We start from the raw sequence: 19,126 nt of genomic DNA, 5'->3' as shown, positions 1-19,126 counted from the left end.
AAATATAGCCCACCTCACCAATACCTTACTGGAGTATTTAGTTTTGCCATTTCCTGCACAGTTTTTTAAACAAAAGGGTGTATTGTGACTTTTGAATCACCCTGTACTAAGCCTTGAAGAGTTATAAAGTGGAGAAAAACAAAGTACCAACCAATCAGCTCCTACCTGTCATTTTCCTAACAGAGCCTGTGACATGGCAGTTTGGAGCTGATTGGTTGGCACTTTATCTCTCTCCACTTTATCACTCTCCAATGTTTAGTACATTTCCCCCTTTATCTCTCTCAATGATTTGATAAATACCCCCTTAAACCACTTTCAGACCAAGACAGCCAGGTTCAACCTGGGTTATTGAACACAGTTTCAAGCCATGTCACAGTAGTGTGAACCCCCGTTCACACCGCCAGCTGGACCCAGCTTATTGCCAAGCCTTCCTTCTGTGGCAATTGGAGATTACATCATCTCCAAGCACTGGTTATCTGGCTCTCTGTATGCTTTTAGTGTGACCTGGGTCACACAATTCATACCGCGGGGCTGGATCAGATTTTGACCGTTTCACACCAAATTTGGACCCAGGCTGCCCTGCAGTATAAATTTGGTGTGAAAGAGGTATTAGTGGCATTCAATACATGCCCAATTAATCACCTGGGGGTATTCAGAATGGACTAGAAGAGACTTTATGTCGGAGAATGAGGCATCAAAGTTTTTGTAACAGTGAAGGTAAGTTGATTAACTGTTTTTTTGAGAAAAAAACCTTGGACACACCCCACAAATGTGGAGCATAGCACCCTCCTGCCAATGCTGGCCAGAGGCGTAACTAGGGTTCTCGGAGCCCAGGGCAAGATAAAGAATGGTGTCGCCCCCCTTCCCCCAACACACACACACACACACACACACAAAAAAGGATCCACACAGTAAGGTATAAAAAAGTGGGCGTGGCCACTGCGAATGGGCATGCCAATATGACATGCCACCAGTTTCTTGTCACACTAGGAACATTCTTTTAAATTCCACATGCACCTTACCTATATGATGGTTTCTCACAATGTGGAACATCTGTAGAAATGTATCCTCTAAGGCAGACAGCCTCTTCAGTCGGTATTCACTATTCATGTAGAAGATCACATCATCCAGAAGATGCCTGTTTGTGTAGAAATATTTACAAGGTCAGATCATACAACAGCTTTTCAACCAGAGTCATGTAACCTGTGTCACATCCTGTCTCATGTCTCTCAGCCACAACATCTCCCCCTTGTGTTTCTCAGCCACACCATCTACCCCCTATGTCTAAGCCACACCCAGAGCTGGCGCAAACCGCTCAGCAGATCCTGCAAAGCAGGGAGGCGCCGGACCGAAGAGGCGCTCTCCCTGCTCTGCACTGGAGCTTGTTGTTGCTGGCGGCAGTGTGAAGAGCGGCTCTTGTTCACTTCCCTCCGGCTCCCTCCCTCTTCTTTCCTACCACTCCTTCCCTGCACCATCACCAGCGGCGCCAGCAGCTTGAAGTGCGCTGCCTCCACGGAGGAAATCTCATTTGCCGCTGCGCCTGCCTCTCCTCTCACGGACGTCCTATAGCTGCTGTGCCCACACCATGTACTGTAAGTACAAGTAATATCCACTTGGCAGCGCTGTGCTGCTGTTATTATCAGCTCCCTGACTCTGCCCCCCCTCTCCTGCTGCACCGCCCCGGGCTGGCCTATCTGCAGGGTTGATTCTATATCGGAGTGGGAGAAGGGACCTTCTGACGTACCTAGGGGAGGAGACCCATCACCAGGGGGAGGAGCTACGGCCGAACAAGGTACCCGAAAAGTACCCTCGCGGGCTTGCTTCGCTCGCCACGCTTCGGGCACGGTGGCTCGCTCCGCTTCGCTCGCCACCTAATTACTAAAGGTAATAGTTGGTGGCGTGGATACTAGAGCAACTGTCCCGCTGGCGTAGCTCCTCCCCCTTGTGTCGTGGCTCCTCCCCCCGACGGAAAAGGTCCCTTAGGCCACTTGGATCTTGCCTCAACCATCAAGATTCAAGTGGACTAAGGGACATTTTATGCCAGGGGGAGGAGCCACGACACACGGAGGAGGAGCTAGGCCAGCAGGATAGTTCCTCTGCTATCCACGCCACCAACTATTACCTTTAGTAATCAGGTGGCGAGCGAAGGGGAGCGAGCCACCGAGCCCGAAGCATGGCGAGTGTACATTTCGGGTACCCAGTTCAGCCGTGGCTCCTTCCCCGGTGACGTCAGAGGTCCCTTACCCCACTCCGATGTAGAACTATCCATTGCCTAACCCTCCCCTCAGTCTATTCCCTAACTTTCCCTCTCCACAGCCTATTCCCTAACCCTCCCCTCAGCCTATTCCCCAACCCTAACTCCCCCCCCCCCTCAGCCTATTCCCTAACCCACCCTCCCCTCAGCCTATTCTCTAACCCTAACTTAGAGGTGACTAACAAGTGAGTTGGACACCTGCGCACAGGTTCTTGTGTCATACTGATCACCTACTGCAGGACATGTGTGTAATAATGCACTGCAAAATGCAGTGACCGGAACTGCGCATCCTGTCCCAAGTGACCACTAGGTGAGGCTGGGGCAGATGGATGCAGTGAGAGCTGAACAATGGGAAGGGGCAAGGGATAGTGTAGCTGAGGGCATATCTGTATAGCTTAGTATTGGGCACGGTATACCCCATCCCCCTGCTGTGGCGCCCTGTATGTGCGGTGTTATACTCTGTTACTGCAGCTCAACAACATGCTCATGGACAGCGATACCGGCATCCCGATGTTTAAATCCCGACAGGGGAAGGTAAGTATGCTATCCCCTGCCCCCTACCCCTCCCTTCCCGCAGCCTAACCCTAACTTCCCCCCAAGTGCCTAACTCTAATCCTCCCCCCGCTGGAGCCTAGCCCCCCCCTACCCACAGTGTAACCTGAATAGCGTACACAACTATGTAGTACAATATGAATCATGGCCACTATGTATGGTGTAAGGTGACTAAGATTGTGTTACTGTGTGGTGTAATTTGAATTGGGGTACCATTGTGTGTCCATGCCCCTTTCTGGTGAGACCCCACCCCTTTTTGCAGCGTGCACCTATCCCTTTATTACGTATGGGAGGGCGCAAATTTATCTTTTGCAGGTGGGTGCCGAACCCCCTAGCACCGGCCCTGGCCACACCATCATCTCACTCTCGTGTCATCTCTCAACATCACCTACCACCTGCGTCATCTCTCAGCACACCATTACCTCCCCCTGCGTCGTCTCTGAGTACACAATTACCTCCCCCTGCGTCGTCTCTCAGCACAACATTCACCTACCCCCTGCGGTCTTTCAGTCACACCATCACCTACCACCTGCGATGTTTCTCAGCACACCATCATCTCCCCATGCATTGTCTCTCAGCCAAACTATTAGCTCCCCCTGCATTGTCTCCCCCATCATTCTCTGTCTTCCAGTGTGTGTGTCCCTAATTCTTTGCCTCTGTTTCTTTCCCACTCCTCTTCAGCAGGGCTGGATTATAGGCGGGGCGGAGGGGGGTGGTTGTCGTAAGATACTGTGCCGCAGAGTGCAGGCAGCCGGGCGGTAGGCATTTAAAAGTTAATGGCTCAGGCAGGGGGAGTTCAGGTGTCCGTCACTACAGACAATCTTTGGTCAGGAAATTTGCCAGGTTTATCTGCCATCTTAGCTTCAGGCAGCACGGCTAGACCTGCATGAGCTGAGGAATGTAGAGTCCCCGCCGTCAGCACTGAGGGACATACTGGTGCTGCAGAGGCTGGAGAGCCCCAGAGAAGGAGAGTTAGTGTGTTGTGGCGGCAGGTTCCGCAGGCACTACACACTCTTGAACTGCACATGGGAGGGGGGACAGGGCTGAAAAATATGTGCGGGTGGGTGGCGTCACTATTTATCGGTGGCGGCACCCACAAATTTGTTGCCTGAGGCCTCTACAAGCCATATTCCAGACCTGTGCTTCATTCTGTTCCTCTCCCCTACCCCTTCCGAGTGAGTGTGTCAGTCTGTGTATGTATGTATGTATGTCTGTGTCGATTCACTCCTCCTTCAGCTGGGAGCATGGGAGCCTACGAGTCGGGAGCAGAGACTGTGTAAGGCTGGCCAAGCAGCTGGGGAGCTCAGGGGGCGTGATGCTCCCTAAGTTCCCCCGCCTCTGATGCTGACTCCAAAAATATATGCATGAATGACAGGGCTAATGGTGGAATATTTTCTGATGTAAATACTGATGAATTTGTTCAGACGATGGTCTCAAGCTCCAGAACCTCCCCTGTGTCCTGTTCCCTGGCAAGCCCATAGCCATCATTTAGAGGGGCTTGGACAGCAAGGTATTATATTGCAGAAAGCAAACCCTTTGCAGAGGACGAGAGCCAAAACGACTGATGTGGGGAAAAAGTGCATCAATTGGCAATATAAAAAATAAAAGGGGTATCCAAGAGGTGAAAAAACATTGGGTGTTTTTCGCACTTTTTTCAGATGTTTCACCAATATTTCTATACAGGGTTTCCAATTTGGATTACCTGGAAAAAAACGTCTTTCCTCCCAAAAACACCCGGTAGAAACTTCCCAATTTTACTTGAAAATGGGGCAGTATCTGAGGATTTGGTTTCGCCTGAATAAGGTGAAACAAAATCCCTGATAAGCTGCGTCTCACGCCGGCTTATCGGGACTAATTGGATGCTCCCAATGTCTGTCTGTTATTACCCAGTCTTGTTTTTTTTGCACTCTGGTTTCCAATTGGTTTGTTTTATGTTATCACTGTTTCCAATTGTAAGGCGCACTGGAATTTGCTGCGCTATATAAGAAACGGTTTATAAATAAATAAATAATAAGATTTTACTTACCGGTAAATCTATTTCTCGTAGTCCGTAGTGGATGCTGGGGACTTCGTAAGGACCATGGGGAATAGACGGGCTCCGCAGGAGACAGGGCACTTTAAGAAAGAATTTGGGTACTGGTGTGCTCTGGCTCCTCCCTCTATGTCCCTCCTCCAGACCCCAGTTAGAGAAACTGTGCCCGGAAGAGCTGACAGTACAAGGAAAGGATTTTGGAATCCAGGGCAAGACTCATACCAGTCACACCAATCACACCGTATAACTCGTGATAACTTACCCAGTTAACAGTATGAACAACAACGGAGCATCAGATCAACCCTGATGCAACCAACATAACCCTTATTTAAGCAATAACTATGTACAAGTATTGCAGAAGAAGTCCGCACTTGGGACGGGCGCCCAGCATCCACTATGGACTACGAGAAATAGATTTACCGGTAAGTAAAATCTTATTTTTTCTAACGTCCTAGTGGATGCTGGGGACTCCGTAAGGACCATGGGGATTATACCAAAGCTCCCAAACGGGCGGGAGAGTGCGGATGACTCTGCAGCACCGAATGAGCAAACACAAGGTCCTCCTCAGCCAGGGTATCAAACCTGCAGAACTTTGCAAAGGTGTTTGAACCTGACCAAGTAGCCGCTCGGCAAAACTGTAATGCAGAGACCCCTCGGGCAGCCGCCCAAGAAGAGCCCACCTTCCTTGTGGAGTGGGCTTTTACTGATTTTGGAAGCGGCAATCCAGCCGCAGAATGAGCCTGCTGAATCTTGTTACAGATCCAGCGAGCAATAGTTTGCTTTGAAGCAGGAGCACCCAGCTTGTTGGGTGCATACAGGATAAACAGCGAATCAGTTTTCCTGACTCTAGCCGTTCTGGCTACATAAACCTTCAAAGCCCTGACTACATCTAGTAACTCGGAATCCTCCAAGTCACGAGTAGCCACAGGCACCACAATAGGTTGGTTCATATGAAAGGATGACACCACTTCCTGCAGAAATTGTGGACGGGTCCGCAATTCTGCCCTGTCCATATGGAAAACCAGATAGGGGCTTTTATGTGACAAAGCCGCTAATTCTGACACACGCCTAGCTGAAGGCTAATAGCATGACCACCTTCCACGTGAGAAATTTTAACTCCACGGTTTTGAGTGGCTCAAACCAGTGTGACTTCAGGAAACTCAACACCACGTTAAGATCCCAAGGTGCCACTGGAGGCACAAAAGGAGGCTGAATATGCAGCACTCCCTTTACAAACGTCTGGACTTCAGGAAGAGAAGCCAGTTCTTTTTGAAAGAAAATGGATAGAGCCAAAATCTGGACCTTAATGGAACCCAATTTCAGGGCCAAAGTCACTCCCGACTGTAGGAAGTGAAGGAAACGGCCCAGCTGGAATTCCTCTGTAGGGGCATTCCTGGCCTCACACCAAGCAACCTAATTTCGCCATATACGGTGATAATGTTTAGCCGTCACGTCCTTCCTAGCCTTTATCAGCGTAGGAATAACCTCATCCGGAATGCCTTTTTCTGCTAGGATCCGGCGTTCAACCGCCATGCCGTCAAACGCAGCCGCGGTAAGTCTTGGAACAGACAGGGCCCCTGTTGCAACAAGTCCTGCCTTAGAGGCAGAGGCCACGGGTCCTCTGTGAGCATTTCTTGCAGATCCGGATATCAAGTCCTTCTTGGCCAATCCGGAACAATGAGTATTGTTCTCACTCTTCTTTTTCTTATGATTCTCAGCACCTTTGGTATGAGAGGAAGAGGAGGAATTACATAAATCGACTGGAACACCCACGGTGTCACTAGTGCGTCTACAGCTATTGCCTGAGGGTCTCTTGACCTGGCGCAATATCTCTGTAGCTTTTTGTTGAGGCGGGATGCCATCATGTCCACCTGAGGCAGTTCCCACCGCCTTGCAATCTGCGTGAAGACTTCTTGATGAAGTCCCCTCTCTCCCGGGTGGAGGTCGTGCCTGCTGAGGAAGTCTGCCTCCCAGTTGTCCACTCCCGGAATGAACACTGCTGACAGTGCTCTTACGTGATTCTCCGCCCAGCGAAGAATTCTGGTGGCTTCTACCATTGCCACCCTGCTCCTTGTGCCGCCTTGGCGGTTTACATGAGCCACTGCGGTGATATTGTCTGACTGAATCAGAACCGGTTGGTCGCGAAGCAGGAACTCCGCTTGACGTAGGGCGTTGTATATGGCCCTTAGTTCCAGGATGTTGATGTGAAGGCAAGTCTCCTGACTTGACCACAGCCCTTGGAAATTTCTTCCCTATGTGACTGCCCCCCACCCTCGGAGGCTTGCATCCGTGGTCACCAGGACCCAGTCCTGAATGCCGAATCTGCGACCTTCGAGAAGGTGAGCACTCTGCAGCCACCATAGGAGAGACACCCTGGCACTGGGGGATAGGGTGATTAACCGATGCATCTGAAGATGTGATCCAGACCACTTGTCCAGTAAGTCCCATTGGAAGGTCCTCGCATGGAACCTGCCGAAGGGAATGGCCTCGTATGATGCCACCATCCTTCCCAGGACTCGAGTGCAGTGATGCACTGACACCTATTTTGGTTTTAATAGATTCCTGACCAGTGTCACGAGCTCCTGAGCTCTCTCTATCGGGGGATAAACCCTTTCCTGGTCTGTGTCTAGGATCATGCCTAGGAGAGGCAGATGAGCTGTAGGAACCAACTGCGACTTTGGAATATATAGAATCCAGCCGTGTTGCCGTTACACTTCCAGAGAAAGTGATACGCTGTTCAGCCACTGCTCTCTTGATCTCGCTTTTATGAGGAGATCGTCCAAGTACGTGATAATAGTGACACCTTGCTTCCGCAGGAGCACCATTATTTCTGCCATTACCTTGGTGAACATTCTCGGGGCCGTGGAGAGACCAAACGGCAACGTCTGAAATTGGTAATGACAATCCCGTACCGCAATTCTGAGGTACGCCTGATGAGGTGGATAAATGGGGACATGAAGGTATCCATCCTTTATGTCCCGAGTCACCATAAAATCTCCCCCTTTCAGGCTTGCACTGACCGCTCTTAGCGATTCCATCTTGAACTTGAACCTTTTCAGGTATATGTTCAGGGATTTTAAATTCAATATGGGTCTGACCGAACCGTCCGGTTTCGGGACTACCACATTGTCGAATAATAACCCCCTCCTTGTTGAAGGAGGGGAACCTCCTTCAGGACCACCACCTGACCACCACCACAGGACCACCACCTGTTGAAGATACAATTTGTGAATTGCAGTTAACACTGTTTCCCTCTCGTGGGGGGAGCCGGCAGGGCCGTCGGTGAGGGGGCATCTTCTCAAAGTCCAGCTTGCATAACTGAGACACAATATCTATTGCCCAGGGATCTAACAGGGAGTGAACCCACTTGTGGCTGAACTTACGAAGGCGTGCCCCCACCGGGCCTAGCTCCGCCTGTGGAGCCCCAGCGACATGCGGAGGATTTTTGTAGAGGCCGGGGAGGACTTCTGTTCCTGGGAACTAGCTGTGTTGTGCAGCTTCTTTCCTCTGACCCCGCCTCTGGCAAGAAAGGACGCACCTCGGACTTTCTTGTTTCTTTGTTCGAAAGGCTGCATTTGATAATGTCGTGCTTTCCTAGGCTGTGCAGGAATATAAGGCAAAATATCAGAATTACCAACTATAGCTGTGGAGATCAGGTCCGAGAACCCTTCTCCACACAATCCTCAGCCTTCCATATGCCTCTTAAATCGGCATCATCTGTCCATTGCATATTCTACAGGACACGTCAAGCAGAAATCGACATAGCTTTGACTCTAGGACCCAGTATACTCATGTTTCTTTGGGCATGTTTTATATATATATATATATATATATATCTTAAGACAGCATCTTTAATATATATATATATCTCTCTCTCTATATATATATATCTACATACTAGGGTCTCAATCTCTGCTGATAAGGTACCTGTCAACGCTGCCACAGCGCTATAAACCCATGCCGACACAATCACCGGTCTGAGTAGTGTACCAGAATGTGCACTCTCTCTGCAGGATCCCTGAGAATAGCTGTTACGTCAGGGCTACCTTTTGGGCAAACGTGACACCCTAGGGGAAGATTCCCATCGTATCCTGGCCCTAGTGGGGAAAGGATACTGCTTGAGAATTCTTTGTGGGAAACTGCAGTCTCTTGTCTGGAGATTCCCGCTCTTTTTCATCATGAGAGGAGGGAAATTTACCTCAGCTTTCTTCCCCTTAAACATGTGTACCCTTGTGTCAGGGACAGATGAGTCATCAGTGATATGCAAATCATCTTTTATTACAATAATCATATATTGAATACTTTTCTGCCATTTTGGCTGTAACTTTGCATTATCGTAGTCGACACTGGAGTCAACCTCCGTGTCGATATCAGTGTTTATTATTTTGGATAGTGAGCATTGGGAGACTCTGAAGGTCTCTGCGACATAGGGACAGACATGGGTAGATTTCCTGTCTGTTCTCTAATCTTTTGTGCAATAAATTCACCTTAGCACTTAATTACACATATCCAAACAGGTGTCGGCGTTGTCGACGGAGACACCCTCACACACATATTTGCTCTATCTCCTCCTTAGGGGAGCCTTTTACCTCAGACATGTCGACACACACATACCGACACACCACACACTCAGGGAATGCTCATCTGAAGACAATTCCGCCATAAGGCCCTTTGGAGAGACAGAGAGAGAGTATGCCAGCACACACCCCAGCGCTATTAACCCAGGAATAACACAGTAACTTAATGTTAACCCAGTAGCTGCTGTTTATATTGATTTTTGCACCTAATTATGTGCCCCCCCTCTCTTTTTACCCTCTTCTACCGTGTAACTGCAGGGGAGAGACTGGGGAGCTTCCTCTCAGCGGTGCTGTGGATAAAAAACATGGCGCTGGTGAGTGCTGAGGAAGAAGCCCCGCCCCCTCAGCGGCGGGCTTCTGTCCCACGTTTCTGTATAAAATAATGGCGGGGGCTCTTGCATATATACAGTGCCCAACTGTATATATGCTCACTTTTTGCCAAGAGGTTCCTAATTGCTGCCCAGGGCGCCCCCCCCCCCCTGCACCCTACAGTGACCGGAGTATGTGGGTTTAATGTGGGAGCAATGGCGCACAGCTGCAGTGCTGTGCGCTACCTCAGTTTGAAGACTGGAGTCTTCTGCCGCCGATTTTGAATTCTTCTTGCTTCAGTCACCGGCTTCTGTCTTCCGGCTCTGCGAGGGGGACGGCGGCGCGGCTCCGGGATCGGACGACAAAGGGTGAGATCCTGTGTACGATCCCTCTGGACCTAATGGTGTCCAGTAGCCTAAGAAGCAGGACCTATCTTCAGTGAGTAGGGCTGCTTCTCTCCCCTCAGTCCCACGCTGCAGAGTCTGTTGCCAGCAGATCTCTCTGAAAATAAAAAAAACCTAACAAAATACTTTCTTATAGCAAGCTCAGGAGAGCTCACTAAGTAGCACCCAGCTCGTCCGGGCACAGATTCTAACTGAGGTCTGGAGGAGGGACATAGAGGGAGGAGCCAGAGCACACCAGTATCCAAATTCTTTCTTAAAATGCCCTGTCTCCTGCGGAGCCCGTCGATTCCCCATGGTCCTTACGGAGTCCCCAGCATCCACTAGGACGTTAGAGAAATGTATCTGTGTGTATTCTGGTGACTGTGCTTGTTACTTGTGTATCTTAATATATATGACTACACCAGTCTCTTTCTGTCTATACAGATACCTCCTTTCTCTTGGAGCACAAAAAGATGTTGTGAACACTGATGGGGAGAAGCCTTGTGAACTGATAGACTCAGACTGCGAGGAGTTAGTGCAGCTCTTCTCAACAAAGGAGGGCGATTGACGGACCCTTGGGCTGATTGCCAGTGAAGCTGGGTTGGAATTTTTTGAAATGTGCTACTCCCTTGTAATGGAACGTTGATTACAGAGATTTCTCCATGAGTTCTCATCTATTCAACCTAACTTATACCTGAGGAGTTTTTTTATGTTGTGCTACAGTCACACACACTGTAAAGGACAAGATGGTGACAGAGAAACAAAGTATATTTATACTGGTTCTTTGATAATGTATAAAAACACAAAAAGTGAAAAGCATGTGTAAATTCACAATGGAAGCAAGGTGACCATATTGTGACTGTTTACTGGTAACAATGGGCCCTGTCTACAAGTGCTGGACAATTGCTCGACAAGGAAGGCTGATATATGACTCTGTTGTATTTATGGGGCATGTACAGCAGAGAACTGTGTACTAGGTGTTTTGTGATGTACATACACAATGCTGTGTGCGTTAGCTAGTCTACCAGTCTGTCGTCCAGCTACAGCATTGTAATCAATATGTGCATACTCTGCCTGATTTTAAGATGGATGCATTTGCCAATGTAATGTTTGCAGAACACAACATGCAAAAGATATGTTGTGTATCCCAAGATGTGTCCAACCAGAAAACAGTAGCATTTGTGCCTTGTGTATGTCAGGAGTACTAGTGTGTATACTTATGACTAGGGATAGATGCGGCTTCTCACACTTAATATTAATGCACATACATGCAGAACAAATTCCATATCAATGTAATAAAATACCAATATCCACATGTCCACTGTTTACCCTTTTAACATCCAGGGGGAAATCTTCTTTCCTGCAGTAGTCTAGTGACAAATAGGCATAGAGATGGTGGTGACTTTATGTAACATAGCTAATGAATGAAAGAATACCAGCTGGAGTGGTCAATAAGCATTTAAATAGTGTTGCTGGTGATCATCAGGTAGCTTTACACCAGCTAATAGCCAGAGTTACCGCTTTGGAGACAGGTATGCAGCAAGGTTAGCTGAACTGTTGTTTTAGGCACGCATCTGGTAGCCCCCAGGTTCATTTTGATGGTGATCTGCTCCACTGTAGCGTGTCGGTCGGCCCTCACGCACCGTCGTAGCCGATGGTCAACTCTCATATCAATGGCATGAGGTGCTCCGCAGTTTCCACGTCGGTTATTCGCAATGGTGCCATGTGTCCAGTCACAATATACCTTCACCACAGCAGCACATGAATAGTTCACAAACTGCGCTGTTGCAGAATACTGCCATCCTGGGTCCGAAAGCTGATAATTATCCCGTTTTGCAACTTGGATAAATTGCCCCTTTTACTCATGACAACGAGTGGTATGTGTGCAGACGGCCTCACACACCTTATATACCCACCAACCCAGCGCATGACACGTTACGTACTTCATGGGCAACACTCTGCCGACCAGGCCAACAAATGTAATAGGTGGTCTTAACAATGTGACCCGACCGTGTGTGTGTGTGTGTATATAGTGTTTTGTATTTGCAGTTTACAGTTAATTCTGCCCTGGTTATTGTGAGGAAATATGTCCTAAATTAGTCATTGTTCACCCTGTAGCCTCATGCTCCTCTAGCCATCATTTTTACTGGTGAACCAATAGGTGTCTAATAAAGACCAAATAGCAAATAAATGAAAAGTGAAAATCAAAAGAAAAAAGTAAATAAAGTCACTAAATAATAATTTCTATTTCTGCTTCCCTAAATTGTGCCCAGTCTGTCTAGATAACACATTCATCTCTGGGTGTGCAAAATTCAGAGCGGATTCTAATTGTGCTAATCATAAAGTTCATGTTGATGTAGTATGTAAAGTTGTATTTTAGCATTCAAAATCATATGTTCAAATGACAGAATTCTAAATATTTGATATGGGACATACTGTTTGTTAGCAGAGTATAAGCATTTGTCTTCTAAAATGTGAGTCATACCCACTCTATAACACAACTAGTGTCCAAAATGGTCACGTGCAGAGGTGGCCATATTGGACAAGATCTGACAAGCTTGTCCTCATCACTTCCAGCTACAATCAGGGACTATTAATACATGGGAAGATAATCACACTCAAACCAATAACTGTCATTTGCCAACCGCATCTACCAGTGATCTCATCAGTATCAATCAGAATATTATCTGGCATGATGATCGATATCAGACACATCAACTTTCATATTTCCATAGATAAAGCCACCATTGATCATTACATTTACATGGGACTGGCCTGAACGCACAAAACATCTTTCACACCACAGATTGCCTTGCATATAGGGGGTAATTCCAAGTTGATCGCAGCAGGAATTTTTTTAGCAGTTGGGCAAAACCATGTGCACTGCAGGGGGGGGGGGGCAGATATAACATTTGCAGAGAGTTAGATTTGGATGGATTATTTTGTTTCTGTGCAGGGTAAATACTGGCTGCTTTATTTTTACACTGCAATTTAGATTGCAGATTGAACTCACCACACCCAAATCTAACTCTCTCTGCACGTTATATCTGCCTCCCCTGCAGTGCACATGGTTTTGCCCAACTGCTAACAAAGTTCCTGCTGCGATCAACTCAGAATTACCCCCATAGATTTGTGGAAATTACCAATGGCTGTTTTCAGTAAATCTTATTATATTTAGCATTATTTTATTTTTACATATAGAGATACACTACTTCAATAAGTTTTAAGCCGGCCCCTCCATGCCTGATGCTGAGTTGGACATATGCTCATTTGTGAAATATATCAAACGCCCTCGTTATCATTTCTGTTGCTGGATATATGGAATTATTTTGCAATATTTTATAATAACAAGTGCAGAGCAATTTGGTTCACATCTATACTAAAATATATTGTAACATTTGTGAGAGTGCAAAGTGCAAATCCATACCTCCCAACATGACCCTTTCCAGGAGGGACAAAATGCTCTGTTCCTGGACTTCCGTCTTAAAGTATGATTGCCATCACCTGTGTAGAACTAGTTAATTGAGGAGAAATGTGTTTCAGCACAGGTGAACAGAGCATTTTGTCCCTTGTGGAATAGGTCATGTTGGGAGGTATGTATCATGTATGTTTTTGTAACTACAAATGTTATAATAACCTATATACTTTATTCCTACACAATATTAACCTATACAATTTATTATTATACTATAATAACAAACCATTTATTCTTACATTTTCTATTATATTAAGATAAATAATACAAGTATTTATTCTGAACTCTACTACTGTTACAATTGTGTACAAACATGTAAGAAAATGATAAACATGCAATGTCCATCACTTAAAGGGGAACAATTCCCATTTTTTATATGACCCCTTCCCTCAATAGGCAGAAAAGCAGTAGTCCAACATTTCAGTAATTTAAGAATATTACAGTGGGTTAAAAATGTCCAGATAGACAATAGGGCTGTGTTCTCGCTCCTGCTCCCTTCAGGTATGTAAGCCATCGAAATGCATGAAGTTATTGGGGATGGGGAGGGTGTTATAAAATGTAACAAGCTCTTGCACTGACGCCATTCAAAGCTGATGTTAGCCTCTTAAAGCAGCCCCCTCAAATTTTTTTAAAGCAGCAAATTTATAAAATGCAAGATCAGCTTGGTTTGCCTTTTAAAGTATTGCCACTTTTAAAAAGGGCCATATTCAGGGGAATCTCGCAGACGCCTGCATCTCACAGGTTATTACATTATCCCCTTGGATTGGAGCAGTATTTTTATTAGCATTGGTAGCAAAAAATATATAAAAAATACAAATGGTTTAGCAGGTCAGATAGAGCCTCACTAGTTTTGTGTCTGCAATCTCTTCCTGCATCTGAGGAAGTGCGGCTGAAACTAGTGAGTGAGAACACCTTAAGCCGTATTGTCTACATGGACATCTACACGTTCGAGTCACATAATTATGACCACCAGCTAATAGCCAGAGTACCCGCCGTGTGCAGCACGGACAGCTGCTAAATAGGCTGGACTGTCAATTTAGACACACGTCTGGTAGCCCCCAGGTTCGTTTTGACGGTGTGCTGCTCCACTGTAACATGCCCGTCGGCCCTCATCCACCTTCATAGCCGATGTTCACCTCTCTCACATCAATGGCACATGATACTCCGCAGTTTCCACATCCGTTATTTGCAATGGTGCCATTTGTTTAGTCAGATAAACCCAGGGTCGGACTGGCCCACAGGGGAAACCACCGGTGGGCCCCACTGCCTGTGGGCCCTCCTCCTTCTCTGGGGATCAGGTTCCAGACTTTATCCAGGTGCACTTGAGTTATGCATTATACATATGTTACATTATACTTCACAAGAATATGGTTTATTATATATTTACCAAGGGGAACAGAACATGTACTCTGTAATGGTTAGCCAAACTCTGTGGTGGCTGGCCACACCCCCACTGTAGCCTGACCACACCCTTAAGCATAAGCCCCTACAACAGCATCCCCCCGGTGGGCCCTTCATGCCCCAGTCCGACACTGGATACACCTTCACCACAGCAGCACATGAACACTTCACACACTGCGCTGTTTCAGAAATACTGCCACCCTTGGCCCGAAATCCGATAATCATCCCGTTTTGCAACTCGGATAAATCGCCCCTTTTACCCAGGACAGCAACGAGTGATATGTGTGCAGTCGGTCTATCAAACACCTTATATACCCATCAAGCCAGCGCACAACACGTGACGTACTTCATGGGCTACATGCTGCCGACGTCAAATGTAGGATATGGTCATAATAATGTGACTTGACCGTGTATAACCTACTGCAGAAGATGCTTGCATCACAAACCTGGGACTAGTAGCCAGGAAGAGCCATGGATTAGTTCATCCTTAGAGATACAGAAGGAAGGTATAGTAAATTATATTACAAATATATATATATATATATATCTTCGGTTACAGGCAGATTTGAATGGCAGCTATTTATCAAGATGGTAAACCTCCCAATGGGCTGCTTTCACATTGATAGCAAGACCATAGCTGTGACAATCAGCAGTGCTAGCTCGGATGTTGCAATAATAATAAAGCATGATATTGGATTTCTAAAGTGTTTTTTTTACTCTGTATTGACCCCAACTTCTGTAATAATGTTGTTAGTTATAAAGATGGTGTCCATTTCCAATGAATGCTATGTTTATTTGATAAGCTATGGTATATCTAATTTTGAACTGTACACTTTTAATCAGATTGTATATATATATATGGTTGACAAATGGTGTTCCCATTACCAGGGGATGTGTAAATCAAGAAGTAATTTACAATAAATGAAGTGTGGTACCTTGCTTTATCCAGCAAGTGTCATGTTTGGTGTTGAGTGTTGGACGTAAGCCAGCTTGTGATTCTGACATTTATAATTGCTGACGACTAGAGAAGCAGGACAAGGGAGGGGCATATTTACTAAAGGTTGATTTTCAACGATTTATACCAATTTCAAATTGATGATAATCAATGTTGTGTTTTAGGTGCTAAAACACACATTTACTAACGATGATTTTTTTATATTCATTTTCAGATGTTAGTAAATGTGTGTTTTAGCCCTGGAAACACAACATTGATTTACAATACAATCGAAAAAAAAGAATTGAAGGACTATCCCGTGCGCAGAATCAGCCAGTAAGTAATATGCTTCTAGAGGTATCCTCAACCCTTCACCAATAGTGCACACCAAAAAAAAGAATGAAGACACAACTTAACCGGCGCTTCGATATTCCAAATGGTCACTTCTTTTCATACACCATCTCCATGTATAGTATATAAATTGGAGAAAAAGATATGCAATATAGTGTAACACAGTTTAATTCAGCAGGTAAAAACAAACAAACAAAACAAGATAAAATACAATAATTCCAGTTTAAAAAGTGCAGTGTATGGCATAAATCTTTCTTAATAAGGAAGGTTATCCAGCCAAATCAACCAGTGGGTAATTACCAGCTCTGGTGGAGCTGTGGGTTAGACAGTTCGGTAATGACACAAATAGGTGATGGTGGGGAGCCCGGGACCACCCTGCCGGCACCGTCAGAACCGCTTGGTACAGCGCAATCCTCCTGCTCTTAACGACCGGATAACCTCCTCCAGCAACGCGTTTCCTCCCCTAGCTGGGGACTTTTTCAAGGTGTGAATATCATAATAAGCTGCCAATTCCAACACCCGTCTTGCGGACGCCAAGGCCAAAAGCATGACCACTTTCCAAGTGAGAAATTTTAACTCAACCTTTCGCAAAGGTTCAAACCAGTGAGACATAAGAAATTGCAACACCACGTCAAGATCCCATGGTGAGGATGGATGTGCAGCACTCCCTTCACGAAAGTCTGAACCTCTGGAAGGGCGGCCAATTCTTTTTGAAAGAAAATAGATAAAGCCGAAATCTGCACTTTAATGGAACCTAATTTCAGGCCTGCATCAACGCCTGCCTGCAAAAAATGGAGTAAACGACCCAGCTGAAACTCCTCCGTAGGAGCCTTCTTGGCTTCACACCAAGACACATACTTTCTCCAAATTCGGTGATAATGCTTCACCGTGACCTCCTTTCTCGCCTTAAGGAGAGTGGGGATGACTTCCCCGGGAATACCCTTTCGAGCTAGGATTTGTTGTTCAACCTCCACACCGTCAAACGCAGCCGCGGTAAGTCCTGGAAGACGCACGGTCCCTGCAGTAACAGATCCTCTCTGAGAGGAAGAGGCCAGGGATCTTCTATGAGCAATTCCCGAAGATCCGGATACCAGGCCTTCCGTGGCCAATCTGGAACGATAAGTACCGCCTGAACCCTTGTTCTTCTTATGATCCTCAACACTTTTGGAATGAGTGGAAGTGGAGGGAACACATACACCGACCGAAACACCCACAGAGTTACCAGGGCGTCCACTGCACTGGCTTGAGGGTCCCTTGACCTGGAACAATATCTCTGAAGCTTCTTGTTGGAGGCGAGACGCCATCATGTCTATTTGAGGAATTCCCCAACGACTTGTCACTTCTGCAAATACCTCTTGATGAAGATCGTGTCTGCTTCCCAGTTGTCCACGCCCGGAAGGAAGACCACTGACAGAGCGCTTACATGCTTTTCCGCCCAGCGGAGAACTTTTGTGGCCTCCGCCATTGCCGCTCTGCTCCTTGTTACGCCCTGGCGGTTTATGTACGCCACCGCTGTTACGTTGTCCGACTGAATCAGGACAGGTAGACCTCGAAGGAAGTGTTCCGCTTGCCGAAGGCCGTTGTAGATGGCTCTTAATTCCAGAACGTTTATGTGCAGACAAGCTTCCTGGCTTGACCGTTTTTCCTGGAAATTTCTTCCTTGTGTGACTGCTCCCCAGCCCCTGGGACTTGCATCCTTGGTTACTAGGACCCAGTCCTGAATCCCGAACCTGCGTCCCTCTAGTAGGTGAGAACTGTGTAGCCACCACAGGAGCAAAATCCTGGCTTTGGAGGACAGGATTATCTTTCGGTGCATGTGTAGGTGGGATCCGGACCACTTGTGCAACAGGTCCCACTGGAATACTCTGGCATGGAATCGGCCAAACTGTATGGCCTCATAGGCCGCCACCATCTTCCCCAACAACCGAATGCATTGATGTATTGACACTCTTGTTGGTTTCAAAATCTGTTTGACCATTCTCTGGATTTCCAGAGCCTTTTCTACTGGAAGAAATACTCTCTGTACTTCTGTATCCAGTATCATCCCTAGAAAGGACAATCTTGTCGTCGGTTCCAATTGTGACTTCGGAAAATGATCCAACCGTGTTGTTGGAGTACTGACAGGGAGAGTGCAATGTTCTGCACCAACCGTTCCCTGGATCTCGCTTTTATCAGGAGATCGTCCAGGTAAGGAATTATATTGACTCCTTGTCGTCGAAGGAGGACCATCATCTCTGCCATCACCTTGGTGAATACCCTCGGTGCCGTGGAGAGCCCGAACGGCAACGTCTGGAACTGGTAATGGCAATCCTGTACTGCGAATCTCAGATAAGCTCGGTGAGGAGGATAAATGGGAACATGCAAGTAAGCATCTTTTATGTCTACTGACACCATGAAGTCCCCTTCCTCCAGACTGGAAATCACTGCCCTCAGAGATTCCATCTTGAACTTGAACCTTTTGAGGTAGAGATTCAGATTTTTCAGGTTTAAAATTGGTCTGACCGAGCCGTCCGGCTTCGGAACTACGAAAAGGCTTGAATAAAAACCTTCTCCTTGCTGTGACAAGGGTACCAGGACAATGACTTGATCCTGACATAATTTTTGAATTGCAGATGTTACTACTTCTCTGTCTGGAAGAGAAGCTGGCAAGGTCGATTTGAAAAATCGGCATGGGGGGACGTCTTGAAACTCCAGTTTGTATCCATGGGACACTATTTGTAAGACCCATGGGTCCAGGCCAGATTGAAGCCAGATCTGACTGAAAAGTTTCAGACGTGCTACCACCCTAGCGGACTCCCGCAAGGGAGCCCCAGCGTCATGCTGCAGATTTGGCAGAAGCAGGGGTTGATTTCTGCTCC

The 19,126-nt window shown here is 46.7% G+C and overlaps 1 protein-coding gene across 1 annotated transcript in view; it reads left to right on the top strand.

Moving 5' to 3' along the window:
* Positions 1-15,922, top strand: part of PPP1R27 (protein phosphatase 1 regulatory subunit 27) — a 59,769-nt gene extending 43,847 nt beyond the window's left edge. Inside the window, exon 3 of the mRNA XM_063961204.1 lies at positions 10,552-15,922. Within this exon, the coding sequence (XP_063817274.1) occupies positions 10,552-10,675 (124 nt within the window). The 3' untranslated portion in view covers positions 10,676-15,922. The remainder of the gene's footprint in view (positions 1-10,551) is intronic.
* Positions 15,923-19,126: the final 3,204 nt, after the last annotated feature.

Source organism: Pseudophryne corroboree, chromosome 3 (genome assembly GCF_028390025.1).
Source record: "Pseudophryne corroboree isolate aPseCor3 chromosome 3, aPseCor3.hap2, whole genome shotgun sequence".
NCBI classification, from domain to species: Eukaryota; Metazoa; Chordata; class Amphibia; order Anura; family Myobatrachidae; genus Pseudophryne; species Pseudophryne corroboree.
The sequence above is the reverse complement of the archived record's forward strand: the minus strand, read 5'-3'. Positions and strand labels throughout refer to the sequence as shown.